The sequence below is a fragment of the Trypanosoma equiperdum genome (genome assembly GCF_001457755.1).
Source record: "Trypanosoma equiperdum strain OVI genome assembly, contig: ctg_1557, whole genome shotgun sequence".
Classification (NCBI taxonomy): domain Eukaryota; phylum Euglenozoa; class Kinetoplastea; order Trypanosomatida; family Trypanosomatidae; genus Trypanosoma; species Trypanosoma equiperdum.
Window position 1 is genome coordinate 24,858 of NW_027123568.1, and position 23,407 is coordinate 48,264.

Genomic DNA, 23,407 nt, shown 5'->3' on the forward strand with positions numbered 1-23,407 from the left:
ACATTGTCGGAAACGGAGGGAAGGAGGAAACCACACTTCCCCTTCCCTTTCCTTCTCCACACATCACCGCTCGTCTGATCCCCACTCCACGTGCAACCCTCCATCTGTACCGTTTTCTATCTCGAGGCGGATAGAAGCAACTCCCGCCGCTCGTTACGAAGCGCCTGCACAACGGCCTGCAGGTGTTCACATTTCTTCTTATAGTCATTCAAAGTCGACTCCAAGCACTCCTCGCGTAGGACCATGAGACCAAGCCTCTTCTTCAAATCACAAATTTCTCTGTCACGGTGCTGGACGGTTACGGCCTCCTCGTTGGCTCGTTGTTCCAGTGCAATGATTCGGTCAACGAGACGCAGTCGGTCCTCCGTGAGTGCGGCGACGGCGACGCGTGCGTCCAAACGGGCCGCAGCACACTGATCTCGTGTAACTGTGCCACAGCCGGGTGCCATTTCTGTCGTTTGCGTCGTCTTGTCAGACACACTATGCGGCTGCGTCGGCAAAAATTTGTTTACACTTGGCGTCGTTATTGGGAGCGACAGTCGTTGAACAACGTTCGGAGTCTTGTCGGTTTGCAGTGTATATGACCCATCACCCGCGCAGTCCAATGATTGCTTTCCGCTAGAGGTGAGACCGTCTGCCTCGGCCGTCATCACCTCATCAGGTTGTAGTTGTTGTGGCCCTTTTTCTCGGGTGCTGGGTTCGGAAACGCAATTTTTGTGTGCCCCCGCGTATGCCTGTTGAGGTACAGGATCGCCGAAAGGCTCTTCTATGGTTGTTGGACTCTTCTCTAAACGGCACCGCGCTGCATTTTCTCGGATGCGCAGCCGCCGGCACCAGTGGTTGCACACACTGTGCATGGTTCTTGAGCGATAGTAATTCTCAGCATACGTTATGTTGTTCATTTCATACGCGCGGTGCCTCCAGCGCATAAGTAGGGATCTGAGTTGGAAGTACCTTGGCAAGTAACGGGAGCGTGCACGCTCCAACCAGACCCTAAAAAGCACTCGCTTCCGCTCCGTGCGTGGGAGCAACTCTAGTGTCGTACATATTGAATGTGGCGTTGGACATGTGGTTGTAATGAGATTCGTTAACCTCTCTCGCACAAACTTGGAACACAGCATATTATTATATTTGTGCTTCGCTTTTGAGTTCCAACAGCGCAGCACGCGCTTCTTTACGTGCCTATTAATCAGAAAAGCGTCCTCATCATCCACCGCGGTTTCCTCCTTCCACGGTGAAGGATGAGGTGAGGGAGCCTTCTGGGGAAGCGGCATCGCAGAAGACGATAAACCCACATCCCTCTCCCCTTGCGATGCTGTCTGGGCCTCAGTCGGAGTCTTCACAGTTCCTTCACTTTTTTCACTTAGTGGGCGTGGAGAAACATCCCGCGCCTCACTCCCCCGTTTTATCAGTTCCTTCTTCCTGCAGCTGGACATGACAGTTTCGGCCCGGCGGAGGATGGGTGAGATACAGGTCAGTGAAACCTCTTCATCATTAGCGTCCCCAACAACCAGGCCACCGGACGTAAATATTTCGTTGGGCGCCAACATGATCTCCACAAGTTCCTCCTGCAAGGAACTACTTTGGCCCTTCGTTCCTTTGCTTGGTGTATTTGCCGATTGGTATGACAACGCGGGAGACCTTTCCTCTGACATCCCATCTTCACATCCTACACGATGTTGCCGTTGCTTGTGAAGCCTCCAATTATCAACCTTCGCTACTTGCATGAACCACAGTTTGTTCAAATGATCCACATCTACAACACTCAGTTCCTCACCAAGTGCATGCGCGATGTCAAGCAGCAACCCGCATATTCGATGGTCAAGGGATGTTGTGGCCCGTCGGAACACATCCTTTGACCAGTCCTTACAAAACGTGGTGAGTACCGCGTGCTGAGGGTGGTGAAGGACCAACGCATTGATGTCCCCCTGCGAATGGTTTGGCGACTGTGCCAAGAGGGAGGAGTCCGACCTGCAGAGGGAGTCGGAACCGACGCCGGTGTCATGGTTGTTAATATCGCATAACCGACATCGGCCGCTCATAAGGCGACGCACAAAGTGCGATGCGGCGCTGACATCGACAAGGGCCAGTAGCTGCGTTGAACATCGTGTGACGACATTTTCAACAGTCATGTTCACCGTGATGTCCTGTACAACAACACCCCTACGGCGAAGTTCATGGTGTAGATCAATCCGTTTCTTAGCCTCGATAAGGAAGGCCACAAAGCGCATACGTTGGACAAGCTCCCCCATAGTCACTTTCTCACGCTGAAGACACTGAGCGGCCCTCTCCACTTCCACGGCCGTAACGGGCCGCGTGTCCAGCTTTCGCAGACGGCAGTTCTTGGGCTGGAGGCTTTCGGGCCACGAGCAGATGCGCAACATATGGGCACGATAATGCGGAAGCTGCGTAACTGGATTGAATTCTAATGAGAGAAACTGGAGCAACGGCAACAGCGAGAGCCCCTCGCAGTCTTCTATGCGCTGCACTCTGTTTCCGAGAAGCGAGAGCCGCACCACGCTCTTGAACTGAACAAGTCCGATGGTGGTTGTAATCCTATTTCTGGAAAGAAGCACTGTGTGAAGTGACACAGCAATGGCCGCGTTCATCCCTGCTCCCTGCACACCCACACGGCCACACCCCTTTGCAGCTGCACGCGCCCCTTGCGGGAGAAGCTCCGTAATTGCGTGCTGCACGGGAGATGGAAGTGGTTCCTTCAGCAAAAGGGAAAGGAAAACCATATCAATGTCCACCTCAGTGATATTCTGCGAAACGCAGCTGAGCCGCTGGAGAGTGGAATCTATGACCTCGGGATTGAGCTGCACATAGCGGGAAAGGCGCATGTTGATGGAAGACTTCCTTTCTGCCTTCGCTGCGGGAGGCCACGCGTCGTGCGCACGTATGGATGTGCTCCCTTTTCCCCTGGATCGATCTCCACTTCCAATGCGGCGCAATCTCTGCTTTCCCCACGGTGAAGTACAGACCTCCGTACGGTGAGGATAAAATCCTCCTTTAGCTATCACACCACAAGCGGTGAGAGTGTGCGTGTGTGGAGATATAACATAACGGAGAGAAAAGATGAGAGTACAATGCGGAAAATGATGTTTCTGCGGTCGCCAACAAAAGTCCCCGCACTTAGAGCTTAAGCGTTAGATTGACATTTTCTCCCACACCTTTACGTTGGATTGGCAACATAATATATCACTCTTTTATGACAATAGAAAACGGCACAGTTCAGTACCACTAAAAAGAAACATGCCTCTTTGTAATGGTTATTTTTTGAGGTGAGGCGAGCAGAGGAGTGTTAGTGGGAAAAATTCAACCACGTAGCGACAATCTTAAGGAATCACTGCAACGTAACAGGAACACCATAGAGGGACCCATGCATCCAGTTTGTTTTTCCAGTCCTTTCTTTCCCTTCCGATGTTGGGTGTTTGACGTCCCCCTTTAGCTCCACCACTTTTTTTTTTGACCCCTTTCCTGCACCAAAGCCTCCCCACCCCCATTTCCTCCTTCCCTTCCGCCGTGGTAAGAGCTAAGTGAAGGGAAATAATATGGAATGAAGAGTTCCACGGGTCCGCGCAGCGATAACCGGCACCGCACCACCCACCACCGGCGGTTTCATTGCACAGAAACAAATCTCTCCGCATTCGGACACAGACAACGAATACGTTCCGATCACAGTTCCACTCAGCGGCGCGCTGATTATACGTAAGCACCGTGTTAATTTACTACCCGTGCTCATTCTATGCTTCCGTCACATTTATCATTGTCGTGGGAAATAAGACAAAGGGCACGGCCCCCTTACATTATGGTAACGTTCCCAGGGTCAGATGAAACCCAAAACGCCAGATGCCCCACACGTATGATGTGTGCAAGCCAATGCTTCACTCCCCCTTTTCTTCCTCTCTTATTTTTTGTTTGTTTCAAATAAAGGTAAAGATCGCGAGCACAGGGCGACCTTATCACACTTTCTCCTTCGCATCCTCCCTTACATTTTGAGATTGTTCGCTGCTGACTGGGGTGTGTACGGTTGACGACACCTTTCCCCTTCCGTCTCATATTAATTTTGTCGCATTATTTTTTTTCGTTTGTTTGTTTCGACTTGCTCTTTTCTTTTATTCAGTTATCCCCACTCTCCAACGAACATACGTCACTGCAACGGCGTGTTATTATTTTGCTATGATGTTGACAAGCGGGGCGTCCTCGTCGTTTTCGTCTCCCGAAGCAGCCCCAGCTCCGTTCTTTCCTCTGGACCCGCGTTTTGAGCCACCCCGTTTCTTTTGCTTCTTCTTCTTGCCGCTTGCTTTCTTGCCTGTTTTCGCGGCTGATTTTTTGCTTCGGGTTTTTTTCTTCTTTGTACCACTCGCCTTCTTAGTGCTGCGCTTGGCACCACCCGACTTTTTGCTTTTTCCATTCGCCGTCTTCTTTCCACTCTTGTTCTTTGTACTGGATGCGCTCCCTGTCAAAGCAGTTGGGATGACCCGCTTCTTAACGAACTCCTCATATGCCTGTATTTCCTCCGGTGTGCCATAGGTATTGAGCCACTGGTATTGAACCTCATCTTGCTCCTTGAAGAATTGTGTCGCTGCCTCCTCTACGGAGCCGTTCTCGCTCACGCTTTGGGCGCGCCTGAGGGTATCGATGGTCCTCTTTATGTCTTCTAATTTGTACTTGATCGATTGAACGGACACGTGGAAAGTCTTGGGGATGGAGCGCTGATGGTTACAGAGCTTAGCGACTTCCGTATTTGCCTTGTTGAAATAGACGAGTTTGTCCGAAAGGGAGGCCTTCGGGTCCACTGGCTTTTCCCTAAACCACTCATCCAATGTGATGGAAGCGTTGTAGGTACGGAACACCTTTGCAGACAGGTCCTTCAGAAAGCTCTTCAGGTAGTTGTTTAGGGTCGTGGGTGTCACTTTTCTGAAAATTTCGCTGTCCGTTCTTTTTATGAAACTCCCCAGAAGCTTGTAAACTTCTGGCAGGACGGTGACCTCATTCACGTACCGGATGGAGTCTTTACCCAGAAAGTCAAAACGCACCACATTATCTGGCCTTAACTCGATGTGCTCCTTGCGAAGGGAGCAACAACCCACAGTATCCGCTTCCTCTTCGCCCTTTTCATGACCTACACGCAACGCCAATTTATCGATAAAGTATGTTGCTACAGCACGCTGCCTCTCCATCTCATCCGTCGACGAAAAATCCTTCGTATAGGATTCCCGTATATCATCAATGTGATTTTTCAGCTCGCGCGCTGTCTCGAATTTGGCATAATCCGACTGACCTTTCAGAGTTGAAGACGGCGCAAGCATCACATACTTGCACTGACCAATGGTGGGTTCGTACCACATCGCCAACCACGTCACATTCTGATCGTGCACAACCCCCTTCCACTTGTGCCCCGCTGGTGCTTGGGGAATCGGGGCTTCTTTGCCTATATTTAACACGACATCCTCGGGAAGTATACGTTTCTTCAGTTTCCCTCGCATTGGGTGCTCTCCACGTCCACGGAATAAACCGGGTGGCTCCACGCGGAAGTTGGCCACCTGCTCCTTCTTGCCATTCCATATACACCATTTATACGGCTCCGCCTCCTCGTCAGCAATACGTTTCAGTTCCTTTTTCTCTTCTCTTGTGCGACTCTTGCGCTTCTCCACCTCCCTCTGATGCCATTCATATATAGCACTGAAATCACATAACTCGAGGCAGCGAATGGGATGCTTCCGTTTATCGAGTATCTCCCTCCAGCTCTGAAAAAAGTTCCTACGGAACACTTCGTTGCGGTAATAGTCGTGCTCTCGTAGGACAGCGAACATTGTCGCCACCTCTTCCTCCTCTGGGGTCATCTCAAACTTTTGCTGATTGTAAAGAATAGGAATGCCATGCGGAACATATGCCGGGGGAAATAACACACCGTTGTGCAACAGTGTGTCCCACCGCTTTTCCCCCTTTTTTGTTGTTGTCAGAGTCCCCTGCGTCCACCATTCAGCTTCCCCATCGTTTCCACCCCCCTCCTCGTTTGCCAGCAAAGCCGCCTTATTTTCATCGCCTTCTCTTTTCACAGCCCCTTTTGCGGGCCCCATCCCCGCGGCAACCATCTCCAGCTCATTTTCTTCTTCCTTTATGACAACTTTCTTGATCTTTTTCTCCGTCATATCTTCTTTCTTAACTACAACTCTCTTCCCATTAACCTCTTCATCTTTTACGGCAACCTTCTTTCCCTTCCCTTCACCACTCTTCGGCTTCTGTGCCTTACCCATCACACCGAAAGGGGGAGAGATATTATGGCCACTGTGTTTTTCTCTTTATTTCTGTGTGTCTGCACCTATCCCCACGGCAAGTTGCGTCGCAGGTGGCAGCGTAAAAACACTAACGTGTGACTTCAAAGGAAAAAAAAAAGCGACAGAGCTACCAGCCGAGTGGAAAGTGGTAGACGGAAATGGGAATGATTAAAGAGTATGATAGAGGCAGCACCTTACAAAAAAAAAAAAAAGAAGCGTATAACACACAAAGGCACAACGTCGCCCGGTCTAATCCCAGCCGCCAGCGCACACCGCAGAGCCCCCGACGAGAGCACGTCTCCTGAGCTAATCCCTTTTCCTCCTTCCACCAAAGAGACCGAAGGGAAACTAAGATGTTATTATTATTATTATTATTTTTTAACTCATGTACTTAATGTGCTCCAGTTTGAACAACAACAACAACAACAATTCCTCCTCTCCCAACCCTCTACAGGAAACCTTCAGTGTACGATTTTGAGGGAGCGTGGATAGCAGAAGAGAAAAATAAAATGGTCCGTTCCAGAGTGCTTGGAGATGATACAAGTCAACTTGCGAGTGACGGAACCACAGTCAATTCAGGCAACCATCAGATGTCACCAGTTTTTCCCCATACTCTCTGTCTATGCGCCCTCGTCAATGGGAGCCGGTTCAGCACCGTGAATCATACCACAGTCACACCAGCCCTGGTCAACAGGAATGGGGAAGAGAGTCAGGTATACTCGCTTCAGGACGGTCTTCAACCGCTCCACCTCGGTGGATGAGTAACTTGACTTTGTGTTTCCCTGCAGGTCAATTTCAATACAGCCCGTAATGGTGGCGTGTTGTCCATCCTCTAACTCCACGGTGCACACCCCGGTGCCAAGGTTTGTGACAACAGATGGGTAGAACTGTGACATCATGTGGTGAAAGCATTTTAGTCGAAAAAGACGATCATTTCCACAAACGTCCACCGGAAGCGCATCTGCGCTGCTTGCTGCATGTTCTTGTTGCATGAGCTTAATGAGAGCAATGCAAGTGACATCCGCAAGGAGGTCGTTGTGATGGCTCGAGGTCCAATTCACCGTGACTGTCGTCTGAGATCTCGTGCTCTGCTGAACATCAACCCAAACGTCTTTGGAAACCGTAATCTGCGTTGCATTTCCCGCACACTCCTGCTCCTGACCACCTCCTATGGCGTTGGCTGTATCCCCTCCTTCCTGCTTCTGCTGTTCATGCGGGGTTACGTCACTGAACATTTGACTCTGCGCGAAGTACCGCTTCAGCATTTCGAGCACTTCGTGCGGAGACTTGTACCTTGGAAGCGGCAGAACTATGGCCTGTTGGATTTGCGCCACGTCCAGATCCGTGAAGTGCGGAATATCGGTTGGATGCACAACGCTATATGTGTGATGTCCGGACATTAGTAACACCCCGCTAATGAATTCGCCATCGCGAGGTGGGTTACGGGCCAACGTACCTAATACCTTGGCTGTTCGTTGCACACTAAAGGGTATACGAATGGCTTCTTGGTTTTTGGTGGCGTATACCTGCACCCCGCGGTCGGCAAAGTCTTGTTGGAGTTTGTTTTTCAGTTGCCCCATTGCCCCAACGTTGCCATGTACAAGAATGACATGTTTTGTCTTGGGTAGAGCTTGGATGAAGTCGCGTGTCTGTCTGCCATCGGAGTGAGCGGAGAAGGAGACGGATTGAATTGTTCTCATACGGAGAGGCAGGACCTTTCCGTCTGGCTTGGTGATTTCCCTTGGTTTTGAGAGAATGTCCTTGGCGATGGTCCCGTCAACGCAATAGCCAGCAACAATAATGCCATTCCGTTTGTCACCGCACCACCTTTCAAACAGTTCAAGTGATATACCCGACTGTAGCATACCAGGAGAAGCCAACACAACGCATGGCCCGGTGTCTTCGAAGGAGCGAGTGTCGAGAAGTGACTGAATATACTTAAACACGAAAGGGTTTCGGTGATTTTCGTGTTGCTTCTTCACTCGGTCATTCATAGCACTGACAAATGTCTGGTACAGCTTCATGCATCGCTGGGCTAGCGAAGATGCGTAGTAGATGGGTATGTGTTGCAACTCCTTGTGTGCTTCCCAATATTCTTCAAGTATGAGAAGAAGTTCTTGCGCGCGGCCCAGAGCAAATACTGGTACCAAACATCGTCCACCCCCCTTCACGACATCGTGCACCCACGTCGTAAACAGGGATTCCCGCTCTTCACGTGACTCCAGTTCGCGTATACCATTTGTACTCTCTGCAATGAGAATATCGGGCGAGTACGGTGGAACTTCAGCTCCCAGAAGGTGACGGTCGGGAACACGTGAGAAGTCACCTGTATATAATAGTTTCATCCCCGCAATATCAACCATGAAAAGTGCAGCCCCAAGAACGTGACCGGCATTGAAAGGCTGGAAATGAATACCGTTCACTGTCACCTCTTCGTGGTATTCCACTGTTTCAATCTTTTCAATGGTACTTTGCAGCCACTCGTTGTTCACAATGTCCTCGGCACTTGCACCAATGCGCAGGAAATCGTTCATCACCATTTTATAGAAAGCTTTTGTTGCGCTCGTCATGAAGATGCGCCCCCTGAAGGAAGTCTGCTCGCAAAAGTACGGCAGTGCTCCACAGTGATCGAGGTGAAAGTGAGTGATGAGCACAAGGTCAATTTCGTCACAGCGGATGCTGTCAAAAAATGGAAGAGAATCTAATCCGCTCTTCGCCGGGTGGTTCCCGCAGTCCAGCATAACGGAGCGGCCCTTGTAGCGGACAACCACACACGAACGGCCGACTTCCCCGCCGCTGCCGATCGGTAGAATCTCCACCTCGTCTGTGGATGGCGGCGCGGCGGCCGGTTGAGGTCCCGCTGCAAGATGGCGTGGGGAGGAGCTGTCAAGCACATGTACGCCGGGTGCGCTGTACGCCGCGTGTGAAAACATGTCCGCTACCGCGTGTCTCAGAAGCTAAGCGTTACTACGTGCACTAATGGAAAAACAACAATGTCAACAATGAAGTAGCGAAAGCGACGATAGTGAAGGAACTTGGGCACCCCGATGGAGAGGGTCATATTGACAAAGTCATATATATATAGAGAGAGAGAGGTAGTGGAGTAATGAAGAAGAGTTGAATGCCATGGTGCACAAGTTGAGTGTCTTTTCACGGGTTTGCACCCTCGCGCGAAGATGTATGGAATTCGCACCAATTCTGTTGCGTCAGCTTCAGCGTTTCGCCTCTACCCCGTGTCGTTCCGCTTGGTGGAAGTGTAAATGGCGCGTTGTACAGCCATTGATGCGTACGGTTTCCCCTGGAATTCCTCTAAAACACACCTCTTCAGCGACAGAAGTGCGTTAACCTTTTTCTCGATGGTGACGGTTGACGGAACCGTGCACGCACGTAAATGCAACGGTGCTTTTGTTTCCATGCTACTCACCTTCATGTAGACATCATCTGCTACAACACAACTTCGAAGCCTCCTTGCCCCATTTCTGGCCTGAGCGAGGGTGTCGCAGTAATTAGATGTCGCAATCGCGGACTGTTCCCCAGTTTGATTCGCCGTTCCTTGAACCGATAATATCATATCCAGGGACCTTTCTGTGTATTCATGACCGACGTAAATTAGGACATCGTCCGTGTGTATAATATCACCGGTTGCGGGGTGCACCCATGTGCGATTATTGTTGAAAATGTCCACAGTTTCGAGTGTTTCATCGACTGATGTAGCCTCAAAGAGGGCACCGCAACCCCCACAAAATACGCAGTCACCTGTGAAGAGTGCAAGCCGCTGCGGCACATCTTCCTTTGGTAGCGCGTCTCCAACCAAAAACATAACGGACCCGCTGGTGTGGCCCGGGGTCGACAGCACCACGACTTTGGCACCACCACCTGCAACAATCAGCTCATCACTACCCTTAATTAATTTATTGCAGGCGTGCGGCCTGTCCACCTCTGAGCCGTAGATGTTAAGCTCCGGGGAGAGTAGCGCGCGGCACCTCTCACTACTGCATTGTGACAGGGCACGCATCTCCATGTTTCCACCGGCGTGGTCCCAATGCTTGTGGGTGGTGAGGATGTCTGTTATCATAAAATCAATTTGCGTGAGGTTCCGCACAACTTCCAGCATATTAAGTACAAGCGTTGGATCAGCAGGATCAACTACGGCGCACCGCTTCGTTTTGCAACTCAGAATAAAGTAGGCGTAATTATCCAGTAGCACTGGCACCGGCATAACAAACACACCGTCATAGCATCCTTCCCGGCACTTCTCCCCAAGATGCTTCAGGTCCACCGTCCCGCCACCCCGCGTATGAAACTCGGAACCTTCCAACACATGAGGAGGGAAGGGACATCGGGTGATGATGTTCCCGCTAAGACACCGCACGCCGTGGCGGTAGTCCGAATGCGGGACAGAGTAACGTTTGTGTATGAGGAATCGCAGCCACCTATAACCAACGAGCTCAGAACAGTAAAGATTGTACAAACACACGAAGAGATTCAACCTGAACCAAACAGGGGGGAAGTACGCGTTGGCTGGTATGAGTCCCAGCAAGCAAGTTGCAGCGGTGCCGATGACAAGTTGCGTAGCGCTCGCAATAGACGTAACGTAGAGAAAAATAATGACCGCAACCATGAGAGACGGCCCGACGAACTGCTTCACGCTTTCCATCATTGCCGGAGACTAAGCGGAGAGTTGGCACCTTCCCCCTTACTACTACTACGTTTAACTGCGGGTGCTTATCAAAGAACAAACTGTGAGTGCGGGAGGCGTGTGAATAACCAACTGGCAAAGGTCCAGTCGTGCATTCATGTTGTTCCCCCCTCTCTTTTTGCTGTCGATAAGGGCAATTCTTCCGCCCACCGACCACCAATACTCAAAGGCAGCGCCTCCGCCTCATCTGCGGGTCATTACAACTGTGCCACTGACCACTGGAACGTTCATCGGTCGTATAGCATTATGCTCGAGATAAATCTAAAACGAAAAAACACCTGAAAAATAACTGATTCCTCCCTAGCTTGTCTATCACATCCCCCTCCACCACTTGAACCTAAACAACCAGTTGAAAAAAAAACAACTTCCTCAACTAAATAATGCGTTAAAAGGACCACAAACCCATTTCCCTTTACTCGTCGTCTTCGTGTTACGTTTCCCCCCTTGCAAAATGCGCCCCATTGACTTAGTACCTCTTTCCACCTCTCTACCCGGGCTCAGCGGCCTTCGCGAACGTGAAAAAACGAACCAACTGGCTATCACACACAAGGAGGATCCTGCTATGTTTTCCTTTATCCTCCCTGCCTTATTCACTTTTTTTTTTACATTTTAGAACTGGGAAGCACAAGGATACGCTGCCGTCCCTTCCATTCAAACTGGGGCTGCAGCTTCACTCGCTTGGCAATGACACCGTGCTCGATGCAAACAAACTCCTTGTACCCGTCTGCCGGGAGGTCCTTCAACTTCTTTGACTTCTCCACGTGAGGGTTCCATACGACGACGTCTGGAAGGTTTTCTCCTGAAACATGGACCGTGTGCCCCTTCATCGCGTCTACCAGAAGCACGGCACAAGCCTGGTTGAAGTATGTGCGGTCCGTTTCCTTCTTTATTATCCACAACCGCCTTGGCGGCAGCACACCCTGGTGGGGAGCCATGTTGTTAACATATGAGGTCATGTTCACCCCCTCCACCACGGTTTTCTCCACATTTCCCACCGCGAAGTATGTGTGAAACGCGAAGGTAAACTCCGCCACGCTCGTGGGATGCTGATTCAATATTTCCATCTGCAGGTCTAAATGACTGTTGCTGAATGTGATTGTGTAGAGAAGTGCGACTGTTTCGGTTTCGGCCGACGGTGCCTCCGCAATGGGGGCCTCAGCAATCATGCCGGAGTCGTGTCCAAGCAAATCGCGAAGAGGCACGTTGAGTGTGAAGGAAGCAGAACCATTTGTTACTTCCTTCACAGCCCACATACGAACGCGCGCGAAGCCATGTGGCGGCAGCGGTCCCATGTTTCCAAACTGCGGAAAAACAATTGGGACACCACCGCGTATGGGAATTCCCTTCTCATAGACGGCTTTGGAGCTGGTGTACAAGAGTTCTGTGCCCTCCTTGTTGCGCCAGTTGGTGAGGTGGGCGCCCTGCAAATGAACTAAGATGGAGGAACCGTCATCGTTTCGTGCCACAATAGGAGATTTCGCCATATGTTCTTCTCTCCTCTTTTGTGTATAGTTCGGTGGTTTATATAAACGATAATAAAACAAGACAGTGATGATGCCGATAACTGAAACTGACCAATAATTTTGATGACTGCTAGTTGTTTTTTTTTTTACCTTTTCGATATGCTTCGCTGTGGGGAATAGGGATGAAGCAAGAAGGAAATGTATGCGTAAGGACAGGAAGAGAAGAAAACAATATACGTCAAGCAATATTTGCACAAACACCAGAAAAGGTTGGACCTTAAGAGACCCGCTCCAAAGGTAACGACAGGCAGGTACGCAGGATAAAATAAACCACCGTTAATATATTAAACCCAGTTCCCCCAACACTAAAGCGGTCACGGCTCCTCGCCTACTCACAGGTGACAGTACCAACTGACTACAACACCGTCAGTCACTGCATTTGTTCTCTTCAATCTTCAGACAAGGAAGAACTAGAAAAACGGGTAAGGCGGTGGTGGCCTACGCTTCATAATGTTTTTAATCTTTTGCTTGCACCACGAGTCATGCTGCTTCTCAGCCAAGAGGTAGTCGCTACGGAATTTCTTTGCCTGCGCCACGGGTAATGCCATCATTGTTTCATTGTGTTTAACAATACGTTCAACATCTGTTCGCATGTGATGATCTATAAATGCCGCGACTTCAAGACCAATGGCCACTAGTTGCTTCACCGCCTCCTCATTTGCTTCCTCTGAATACTTGTAGAACTCAACAAGAACACGATGACGTGACCAGAAGAGCTTAGAGCGATCATGAAAGTAAGCGGCCCGAAGGCTCTTCATGAGTTGCCGATAGCAATGCTGCTGCGGAGTCCAACATGAGGTGATCAGCGATGCTGTGCTCGGAGCAGACACCACCGCATGACATGCCAATGTGGAGCTGCAGTTCATGTCGCTATCTACACCAAACGACCGGGAGAAAATGGAAAAACAAAGACAACGAGGTAAGATATTTAAATGACTAAAGGTTACAGGTTGCAAGGAATAAGGGAGGCCGATTGCAAATTTGTGAAGGAACTTTGTATTTCATTGGAACAACAAACGATTCCGACAAACCGGCGCACATCACTCCATCGGTAAACCCGAGGCGATGACCCTGCTGCCAGCTGCGAAACATCTTCACAAACCCATGACAAAAAAGAACTCACAAGTCTAAAACATGTGTGAGAGGTCCTTGCGACTCCAACCTCAGCCCCTGCCGGTTACCCCACGTGCCATTAATAACCCGCGCACTTGAACCTACCGCCGATCCGACCAGCGGAACCCCATTTGAGTCAACAGTAGTTGAGTCAACCCCACGCGCCTTCCTCATGAGCTGACAAAACTGGTTGTAGAGTAACTCCCCTTCACTTTTCCCCACCAACGCATGAAACTGCACATTCCGACCCTTCAATTTTCCCCCAAGTGACGCCTGTGGTACGATAAGCACATCAGCTGAGGGGAAGCTGCTTAAAGAGTCGGAAGATCGTGGCAGCGCATCAGATGACGACAAGTTATGGAAAACGTTTGCTGTAAGAATAACATCCACAGCATTTTTCAGTGCGTCTTCACTCACGGCGCCGATAAATGCAATGTAAATAAGGGCTCCACGACCGACGGACCCGTACCGCTGTTCGTTGTCAAGAAGAAGCGATGCCTTCTCTATCGACTGGAGTGCTACACGAACGGTCATTCTTATGTACGATATGATTGAGTACTATTAAATGCTAAAAAAATCCGTAGTGATGAATGATGGGAGGCAAAATGAAAAAAGATGACCCATCGACTCAAAGGAGGGAAAAGTTAAAGGTAAAGGTAACGGAATAATAATTGATGCGTTAACATCCGGCGTTCACCCAACGAAAAGACAAAAGAATCCAACAAGATACTCGTTGCAATTAAAAGGCAAACGGAACTTTGGCCATGAGCTCCCACCTCCCCACGAAAAAAAAAACATCCAAGCAAGAATAAAACGAGACGAAACATAATATATATATATATATACTACTGAAACAAATAGCGAAAAGAAAACGCACCGCAATCATGCAGTTCCCCCTCTCCCGCTTTATAACTTCAACAGGCATGCGGGAAAAATAAAACGGTAGTCTAATTTTGAATGCCTTAACATCGCCGCAAGTCCACAAGGCCTAGGCCAAATTTTATGCGAGATATTCTCATAATCCCCGTGGTTTCATTAGCCGGCTACTTGTGTTTAACACACATGCAACGCACTTGCGTACACGTGTAGTGGTTGCCAAGGGAACACTCATCAGAAAGTAAAAGAATAAAAACAAAACTAAAAACTGCATTGAAACAAAGAAAACTGGCAGAATGGAATTCTCCACTTTGTAGACAATCTTATGAGTGTGAAATACGACGCAGAGAAGGTTGCCAGCGACGTGTGTGAGGAACTGGTACGTAGAGCCAGTAAAAAAAAAAAAATGAAACAAATATTAAATTCGACGTACCGCTCGAAACCTAAGTAAATAACAAAAGGACACCAGATAGAGTAGTGAAAAGCTAAAGCCAACAACAACAAAATATATTCTAAGCACGGCAAACCGCAGACACGAGCTGCAGCGTGACGCCGCGGCTAACAAAAAGGAAGAAAAGGGGGAAAGATGGGCCATACGCGGCCCAATCAAATAAAATTAGATAGCGATAAGCTTGAGGATCAAAGCCTCAGCAACGGCAACCCTTTCACTCTAGACAGAGATGCACGAAGGGGTGTGAAACTAAACGAGTTTTTTTTTCTTACAATTAAAAAGGGAGAAATGAAAATGTTTATACGAGCAACTTCGCTCAACAGCGCCGCCTCCTCCAAGCAAATACTATTCTCGCCATAAAGACCAACAAGACAAAGAAACCGTGGGGAGCAAAGCACCTCAAGGATTACCTTCGACCTCAGGCAGCGCGGTCTTGCGGTAGCGTGCGTAATACAGGACTGTTATTGCTGCAGTGATGGCAACCAGCAAAGCATCCACCGCTCCAAGAGCAATGAGTGGCACTCTCAAGCGGAGCATACCCGATACCATTCGAGACTGCTGCGTCACATCGGCGCCCTCGTCGTGTCCTCCTTCATGGGGCTTCTTCGCACTTTCATTACGACCTTCGTCGTTGTCGTCATCATCTGCTCTGTGGCCTTCTGTATTATTTCGCGGGGCAAGAAAGAAGGTGACGTTAGATACATCGCTTGCGATAAAAAGGTGCCTGGAGCCCGCGCAGCTTGTGTGATGGACACCTTCTTCTGTTGTACAGAAGTCAACAATTTGTGTTGTCACCACTAGTTCTGAGATATTGTTGGATTTGACGCCAACCGTATGCATGGCGCGTCCGACGGCGATGTTTCCACTAAACGCTTCTCCCACCGTGGTGACATTTCCATGGCATTTGAACGTTACCTTCACTGCGAGGCGCATTCTCTCAACCACCGGCTTCATTAGCTTACCCAACTCCTTTGCTTTCGCCCCGTTGGTCCAAACTGACCTCTTAAGAATATGCCACATCGCATTTGTGAGCGGCGTGTATGCATGTGTGCCGATGCGTACAGAGACGTCCTGCCCATGAGTGACGCAGAGAGCGATGCCAACACTGCCAGGGTCGTTACGCACCTCGCTCGTGCAGTTCGCAAGTTGCTCAACTGCCATTGCATTCGCTGATGATTGCTGCACGGGGAGGGCAGTGTTCCTCAACTCCGCTACAGGGGGTAAAACCAGCAGTGTGCCCGCCTGCACCACAGGTGAGTCGCTATACTTTGGGTTTACCACCTTCGTGCTGAAGTTGCACTGGTCTCCACCGAACGCCGCTGAGGTGTCCAGACTGATTGTAGTATTCGATGTGGTGAAGATGTACGTGTTGCGCTCCACTGGGAGGTCGACAAGCTCAGTCTTGGAAGAATTACTCTGTGTGGATGTTATGACTGCTTTAAACTCCGTTAGCCCCTTTGTGCACTCAATCAGCACTTTTACTTGGTCTCCATCCTCAGCATTCGGTGGCGCTTTCACCACAAGCAAAGGCACCAACTGGCCATTGTCCCTATTGGCAACCCTGACGCCCATCGGCCCGCCAAGCCACTTCCACTTAGCTTTTATTGGATACCGCCCCCTTTTGGTCATGCAGCCCATGAGGGTTGGGTAGGAGGCACTGCTGCAGCGACAACCACCCTCACCGTCGCTGAAGGATCCCGGCGGGCAGACGACACATGGCTCTCGTGTGCTCCAAAGGTTTCCACTCGCACGAGTAAAGCCCCACGGACATGGCGTTCCTGCATAGGATTCCATCCCTTCTCCTCCAGCGACCCACTTATATTTGCTGGGAGGTGCTTCATTGTCGGTGGATTTCATTCGAGATTGGTTATACGCCGGTGAATAACAATCGAAGAGTGAGGGTTGCGGCGGCAAACCGTCCCTACCGGTGATGCGGAGGATACTACGAGTCACGCATTCGGCGAGTGCCAGACCGCCCCCAAACCTCCCCGTTTCCGCTGAATGGTCGAGTGTATAATTGAGAATGTATGCGAACTGCTTCATGGTGTAACTGCGGTACTTGGGACTCATTGTAGTTACGGTGCTAAGTTCCTCGAATCGAGCCCAAGGCCAGAGTGTTTCCGTATTAGCTTCACCCGTTATGTTTTGATACAACAGACGTACAGGGAAGTCATCGTGTAGCATCATTGCAACGGCAAGCGACACCGCTGCGCAGGGGAGGTGATTAACATTAGGATAACGCTCCTTGCTGCTCTCGTTCACCTTTGTTCCACGAAAGAAGGTTAGCAACTCTGAATACGAGCGACCGTGAACGCCAGGGATGTACAAATTACGATCTGTTATAGGCATCCAATCGTCTATCCTTTCCGCAACGTTACAACAGACGTCCATTGAAAGCAAAGTTCCATTACCGACGGCTGTGAAGGTGGGAACCTGGCGGTCCACTTTCCCAATGGACGTCTTCAGCCACTGCTTAACAATTTTCCATTTTCGCATTGCGGCAGAATAGGCTTCCTTCACCATCTGTGTCCCCCTAGCGCTCACGGCGTGGCGAAAGGCTTGCTGGTCCTCTTCGGTAGTGTTCAGCTTCCACCCTCGACGTGCAATTTCAAACAACTCAGCCCCCGCCTTGTTGAACTCCTTGTTTAACCGAATAGCGCGGCGCAACTCCTCACGCTGCGGGCGGATGTACAAAATATCTTCAACAAGAACGCTAGCCCCGTTTTCAAACACTTTTGTCGATTCGGCCACCGGACTCCTCTGGTTCACACGGTACGCCCAATACATTGTGGAGCTCTCAATATCCATTCCGCACTGTTTCGGCAGCGACTGCAGCGATGCGGCACAAACTTCTCCATCCTCGTCGTACTTCGTGTAGCAGCCCTCTACCATATTAAGATCCAACATGGTGCCGCTCCATGGCATCCCTTGTTGCACCCTTCTGTGCATGCTGTCTAACTTCTTCAAAGTAATGGGAAATACCATACGCGGTGTGATATTGGCTGTTGTTCCGCACACCGCCGCCCCACTCTCGCTGTTTCCTGAAGTGTAGAGGAGTCCGTCATCATACGCCAGTAAGGGCGCGATGTTTGACTCTACAAGTTCTTCCACTTCCGGCACAAATCCATCATAGTGCAGAATATCCACAGCCTTCGCGACGACGCTACCAAACAACAGAAGCAACGCGAGGGACGGTGACATCATGATGAAGTAGGCGAATAAATTTCCACGTGTGTGTCTCGTTAACGAGATCTCCTCTCTCCTCGTATTAATGCACTGTTAAGGCTGTGCTTCTTATATATGCCTCCCACCCTAATTACAGTTATCTCAGGAAATCTGGCGGGAAGGCAGAAAAAGGAAATAACATGGAAATGACTGAATGTGAAGCGCACGGTGGTAGTAATGGTAAAGCAGCAATACAAAAATAATTTTCAGCTACCAGCGGTACAAAGCAATACGCAAAACCAATTTGAAGAAGCCATCTAAACGAATTCACAAAAGGAAAAAAAATGATGAAGTCAAAGAGGTGAGAAACAATACCTCTCTGCATGTCGGGTTAGGGTTAGGGTGCGCGGGTGCACACATTATAATAGCATATAAAACAAATATTTCTGTGAGGAGTGTATAGTGGGTGGAGCGTGTTTATGATGACAATAATAAAGAAATAAGATATATGTGTCCACAGCAAGAGTGGAGGTCCGCCGCTAGTGGGTTAGGGTTAGGGACAGAGGTTACTCCTAGTTCTTCCTCGCCTTTCGCTTACTGATGTGAGTTCATGCTTGCCAGCAAAATGTTACGCAGGTCCTCATTTTCCTCCTGTGCGCCACTTTAAGAACTTTTCCAGCTCTTCCGAAGTGGTAGTGGGCGGGAATTCACGGAGCGCGCACTCAAAATTCTCCCTACACACTGCCGGTACGTGTAGTGCCGCCGTAGGCACAGTTTCAATTGGTCGCGCTCCTTCTTCATCTTCGTCGCAAAGTACGTACTGCGGGCTGCCGCTGCTCGACTTTTGTGAAACCAATTCATTGTCAGTCGGGGCGCTGTTACTCACAGTAGTGGTGGAAGGTCTGATAGGCTTTGCATACCCCGCCATTGAAATCTTCTGTATAGGTTCCATGACGGCACGTCGCGTTATGCGGCAAATATCTGATGCTGAGTATCCCTCAGTGGAGTTGACGAGCCACTGGATGTCCTCCTCACCAAGTTCACTTGGCACATGCCGTAGTTCCTCAACAATAAGTCGGAACCGCGCCGCCGAGGGCGGAAGCCCCACAAAGACGAGTTGGTCAAAACGCCGAAGAATAGCGCTGTCAAGTCCCCAAGGAATGTTGGTGGCTGCTATAAGCGTGATTCCATCCACATGCGATTTTTGCATGCGCAGAAGCAGTTCAGTTTTGACTCGCCGAGATGCTTCGCTCTCCCCGGCCCCGCCCCGTACGCCACCTATCGCGTCGATCTCGTCAAGAAATAGAACGCAGCGGGGGAAGGAGGCGGCCACCTCGAAAACGCGCCGCACCTGTCGCTCCGAATCCCCAATCCACTTGCTCAAAATGTCTGCTGATGACACGGTAAGCAGTGGTGCTGCATACTCAGCCGCGGCCGCCGCAGCAAGCAGCGTCTTGCCTGTACCTGGTGGGCCGTAAAGGAGAATATGCCGGGGCGGGTGCCGTTTACCTTGAAACAGATGAGGGAATCGTAGTGGGAGCACCGTTGCTCGTTTCAAGGCAGCAATGGCGTCCTCACAGCCACTCACGTCAACCCACCGGACCCTGTTGGTATTTCCATGCTCTTTGAGCCCATCGACACTTCCCGGTGGGTACAAAATGGCGGCTCCAAGCTCCTCCACTTCCTGTTCACAGCTGGAGACTGATGGTTTTGCCTCCATCTCGTACTGCTGAAGTTGCTGGTGTTGTCGGTGGCTAGAGGGAAAGGTTCCGTCAGGTGGAAGATCAATAACTCTGAGAAGGGTACGGGAAACGTGGGCGTAAATGGCGCAACGATGCGGCGAATCGTCATATGCTTGCATTAAAGAGGAACACTGTAGTATGGCGCGCAGTATTCCTTGGAGGCGAATGATTGCGTCCTCACCGGCATTTCGGAAGTGACTGTATTGCAGAAGCAATTCGCGCGCCTCCGTCACTAACTGTATGGCCTCTTCTGCTTTCTTCAGGTTGAAGGAATCTTCCATGGCCGATCGAACTTCCAAGGGCGAGAGTTGAGAAAAGTTGTCGTTGTTGTTCTTGTCACACCTTCTTGGAAAATCTATTATTTGCCTGCCCTCTATCTGTGAATGCTTTTTTTTTGCCTCGCTAATGTAAGTGCACGTGAACGCACGTATATTATATTCGTTGGTGAAGGTAGGTGGGAGAGTTTTTCATCAGAGGGATATCCACACAATCAAACGTAGGCGGGGAATATTCGAAGAACACTTCACATTTGAGAGAGAGGCAAAGTGTAAGGAAGAAGCGATGCAACATCCACAACCGGCCCATTAAGCGGTGACTATCGCACACCCCCACAAATTCAAGTTTACTTTGCCCCCCTCACAGAATCATTCGCGCCCCCGCTGGCTCGATAACAAACTGAGAGTACGTTCGATTGCCTCTAGGCGTTTTTCTAATCTCTGCATCATCTTCTCGTTTTCCTGCCGCACAACTGCCCGCACCACCTCCGTCAGCCTTTCCTCGTCCAAGCCTGCTGCTCCACTTCGTCTCCACGGTTGTGGAATCTCAGATACCAGTGTAAGATCCCCAATGGTGCGCACTGTTACTTTCTTCGTTTCTCCTTTCGGTCTTGCATCATTACTAACATCATTAGAACCATGACAGCCATCAAGAAGCTTCCCTGAGAGCAGGAGCAGAGCATCCGAAGTGTCAAAGGGCCACACTAACCCAGCCAAAAGACTGGACTCATGCTCAACACCAACAGAAGCCCGTGGCTCCACTTCACAATTTTCACATAAGCCAAACACAATTGCCCGCTCGCTATCAAACAGACATAGCTCTCCCCCCAGCTTCCCTGGAGTTGTGTTCCGTGGGCGTCGGATCGTGGCGACCATGGTGGCGTCCCCCCTAAACATGCTCAAGGCGTTTTTGCACTCCAGAGAGGTCGCGAGGAAAATTTGAGCATCAATTGTGGTCTCTGGGCGCAGCGCTTCAGCACTCCCCTTTCTTTTGCCTGCCGGAACATCAGTACAACTCGTGTTTCTTAATACATGCAACTTATCTTGAGCAACCGAAACAACTAGGATTTGTGGCACCGCTGCTGTCGGACTTAACTGCGGCTGCGTTACTAGTAGCAACGAACTAACGCTTTGCGGACGACCAGAGTCCAAACGGCAGACATCGTTCCACGATGGGAGCACAGACGAATAGTGTGAAGCAGTCGAGTCGCTTACGGTTTCCATTACGCAAAGGGGGGTGCCGTCTGCCATCTTCAGGGAAAGCGCACCCCGCTCTGCCTGGTCCTCAGCTCCAGTGTTTCCCAGTGCGCAAAATGTGACAACTCGTTCCACCTCCTCACCGCTCGTGGCAACACTAACATATTGCACACCAGCGGAGATTGCCATGTAGCGGGTGGTGGGTCCCATAAGGAGCGACCGAATAGCAATAGGCTTCTCTTTGACAGACGACCATTCAAATAGAACAACGCTTCCAAGCGTGCACCCAAGAAGAACCGCGGGACATCCGTGGCAGTCTGACAAACCGGAAATAAGTTGAAAGGCTCCAATAGATAGCTCCCGGTGTTGATGACTCGCAGCCGCGGCGCCACCAGAAATTGCGAACGCATAACTCTCTGTCCGTATGTGATCAGTGGTAACTATGACTGCGTATCCGTTAACTGTCAACGCGCACACATCAATCGCGTGCTGCGGGATGCGGAGCAAGACGCTACTGTCACCCTCACACGTACCATCGCCGCCGTCATCATTCTCGCTATCGTTTTGCGCATTAGACGGCTCGCACAAGCCCGAGCGAAGGCACACCACCTCACCAACAGAGCTCATCACGGCAATTGTCGTTCGACCAGCCCACACCACCTTGGAAATGCCCTGCGATGGCTCAGCACTGAAGTTGAAAGTGCGCCGTGCGACTGTCATTGAAGAAAGTTCCTCCCCGCAGCCGGCGGTCGTGACGGTCATGACTGTAAGCTCTACTTGAGAAGGCACTTCCGGATTCAGGCTTGCAACTGCCAGGGTGTTGAACGAGTGGTCGCCCTCCTGCGACGTAGAGGAGGAGGGCGCCATTGCCATAATTCCGGCATTCGCACGTACGCGTAGGCCCCCCGCCGGGGGAAGGCGAGCAATACCCCGCAATCGCTTCACCGGAACGGCAGTCCCCCTCTTCCCGGTTATGTGGGAAACTGGCGCCCCTCCCGAAGTAAGGAAGGAAAACATGTTTGACTACGCGCACGAGTGACGATGGGAGTGAGGCAACGAGAGCAGCAAAGACGGTTGACAAATTTAAAAGTTGGTCATCTGTTTCCTCACTGAACGCACATAAAAATCGACCAACATCACCTCCCTGCCTCAGTAAGAACGAAATAAATTCACAGTTACGAAAGGAAACAGAACACGATAAACATGGGTAGACGTGTGGAAGTCCAAACAAACAAACACGACACACACGCGTCCACAACATTACGAGCAAATGCACCTCCCGTTTCCAGAGCACGTTTTTTTTTGTTGGCATGGATCCGACTGAAGGAGCGCCCCACTAGTCAATGAAATTGCACCACTACGCCTTATGATTTCACCTTCCTATCGCAGGTAAGGCATCCACAGGTGAATATTGGCAAGCAACGCCCCCATACACAGGACCGACTGGTCCATTTTGGGGCGTGGGTCCGCGCTCCAAAGGGGTCACACCGCGGGCACCCGCCGAAAATTCAAGTTCAACACACCTTACCGCAATTTATGACACGCCTCAACTAAGTTTCGCGTCCACGGGTAATTTATGCACCGTCTTCGTGGCACGCTCAGCCTTCTCCTTGAGCGCCTCTTCGTATGCTTGTCGTCTCGACAACTGAAACACAATCGGCTCACCTGGCTTCGGGTTGCGGGGGGAATGAAGCGCCTGAAGGAAAGCTCCCGCATGATCCATCAGAAACCGCTGCTTCTCCGGATCCGTCTCGCGGCAATGCACATGCCACTGCTCCATCAGCCGCCTCTGCAGGAACTGGCGGGCGTGACGGGACTTAACTTTGATATCGATGGAGCGATAGCACATGCGGAGAAGTGAATAAGCGGAGTTAATTTCCAGCACCTGTTGTTGCGCGTTGGTGTGCGTCATCTTGGGACCACACAACCACAGTGATGACCGGCACAACATCACTAGTATGGTTATATAAAGGGTGCCTCTTCCTTGGGCTGAGTTAACGGCCAGCAAAGCACTTTCCTCCAGTACTATGGCTGTGAAGGACCAAGTGATTTCCGGGAAAAAGAAACAAAGGCAAGTAATGC

At 50.4% G+C, this 23,407-nt stretch overlaps 11 protein-coding genes across 11 annotated transcripts; all 11 read right to left on the minus strand.

Annotated features, from left to right (window-relative positions):
* Positions 1–116: 116 nt before the first annotated feature.
* TEOVI_000471300 (uncharacterized protein) lies at positions 117–2,843 on the minus strand (the record flags this gene model as incomplete). Its single annotated transcript, XM_067222097.1, has 1 exon — positions 117–2,843. The coding sequence occupies one exon, from the start codon at positions 2,841–2,843 to the stop codon at positions 117–119; it is 2,727 nt and encodes a 908-aa protein (XP_067078198.1).
* Positions 2,844–4,172: 1,329 nt separating this feature from the next.
* Positions 4,173–6,263, minus strand: TEOVI_000471400 (DNA topoisomerase IB, large subunit; the record flags this gene model as incomplete). Its single annotated transcript, XM_067222098.1, has 1 exon — positions 4,173–6,263. One exon carries the CDS (start codon positions 6,261–6,263, stop codon positions 4,173–4,175), a length of 2,091 nt encoding a protein of 696 aa, XP_067078199.1.
* Positions 6,264–6,904: 641 nt separating this feature from the next.
* Positions 6,905–9,217, minus strand: TEOVI_000471500 (cleavage and polyadenylation specificity factor subunit, putative; the record flags this gene model as incomplete). Its single annotated transcript, XM_067222099.1, has 1 exon — positions 6,905–9,217. The coding sequence occupies one exon, from the start codon at positions 9,215–9,217 to the stop codon at positions 6,905–6,907; it is 2,313 nt and encodes a 770-aa protein (XP_067078200.1).
* Positions 9,218–9,510: 293 nt separating this feature from the next.
* TEOVI_000471600 (glyoxalase II) lies at positions 9,511–10,944 on the minus strand (the record flags this gene model as incomplete). The annotated part of the gene is made up of 1 exon (XM_067222100.1): positions 9,511–10,944. The coding sequence occupies one exon, from the start codon at positions 10,942–10,944 to the stop codon at positions 9,511–9,513; it is 1,434 nt and encodes a 477-aa protein (XP_067078201.1).
* Positions 10,945–11,585: 641 nt separating this feature from the next.
* Positions 11,586–12,467, minus strand: TEOVI_000471700 (aldose 1-epimerase, putative; the record flags this gene model as incomplete). The annotated part of the gene is made up of 1 exon (XM_067222101.1): positions 11,586–12,467. One exon carries the CDS (start codon positions 12,465–12,467, stop codon positions 11,586–11,588), a length of 882 nt encoding a protein of 293 aa, XP_067078202.1.
* Positions 12,468–12,916: 449 nt separating this feature from the next.
* Positions 12,917–13,372, minus strand: TEOVI_000471800 (uncharacterized protein; the record flags this gene model as incomplete). The annotated part of the gene is made up of 1 exon (XM_067222102.1): positions 12,917–13,372. The coding sequence occupies one exon, from the start codon at positions 13,370–13,372 to the stop codon at positions 12,917–12,919; it is 456 nt and encodes a 151-aa protein (XP_067078203.1).
* Positions 13,373–13,625: 253 nt separating this feature from the next.
* On the minus strand, positions 13,626–14,153 carry TEOVI_000471900 (D-Tyr-tRNA(Tyr) deacylase, putative; the record flags this gene model as incomplete). The annotated part of the gene is made up of 1 exon (XM_067222103.1): positions 13,626–14,153. The coding sequence occupies one exon, from the start codon at positions 14,151–14,153 to the stop codon at positions 13,626–13,628; it is 528 nt and encodes a 175-aa protein (XP_067078204.1).
* Positions 14,154–15,345: 1,192 nt separating this feature from the next.
* On the minus strand, positions 15,346–18,150 carry TEOVI_000472000 (uncharacterized protein; the record flags this gene model as incomplete). Its single annotated transcript, XM_067222104.1, has 1 exon — positions 15,346–18,150. The coding sequence occupies one exon, from the start codon at positions 18,148–18,150 to the stop codon at positions 15,346–15,348; it is 2,805 nt and encodes a 934-aa protein (XP_067078205.1).
* Positions 18,151–18,751: 601 nt separating this feature from the next.
* Positions 18,752–20,134, minus strand: TEOVI_000472100 (vacuolar transport protein 4A, putative; the record flags this gene model as incomplete). The annotated part of the gene is made up of 1 exon (XM_067222105.1): positions 18,752–20,134. One exon carries the CDS (start codon positions 20,132–20,134, stop codon positions 18,752–18,754), a length of 1,383 nt encoding a protein of 460 aa, XP_067078206.1.
* A 363-nt stretch (positions 20,135–20,497) lies between these two features.
* On the minus strand, positions 20,498–22,342 carry TEOVI_000472200 (uncharacterized protein; the record flags this gene model as incomplete). The annotated part of the gene is made up of 1 exon (XM_067222106.1): positions 20,498–22,342. One exon carries the CDS (start codon positions 22,340–22,342, stop codon positions 20,498–20,500), a length of 1,845 nt encoding a protein of 614 aa, XP_067078207.1.
* Positions 22,343–22,871: 529 nt separating this feature from the next.
* TEOVI_000472300 (uncharacterized protein) lies at positions 22,872–23,276 on the minus strand (the record flags this gene model as incomplete). Its single annotated transcript, XM_067222107.1, has 1 exon — positions 22,872–23,276. One exon carries the CDS (start codon positions 23,274–23,276, stop codon positions 22,872–22,874), a length of 405 nt encoding a protein of 134 aa, XP_067078208.1.
* Positions 23,277–23,407: the final 131 nt, after the last annotated feature.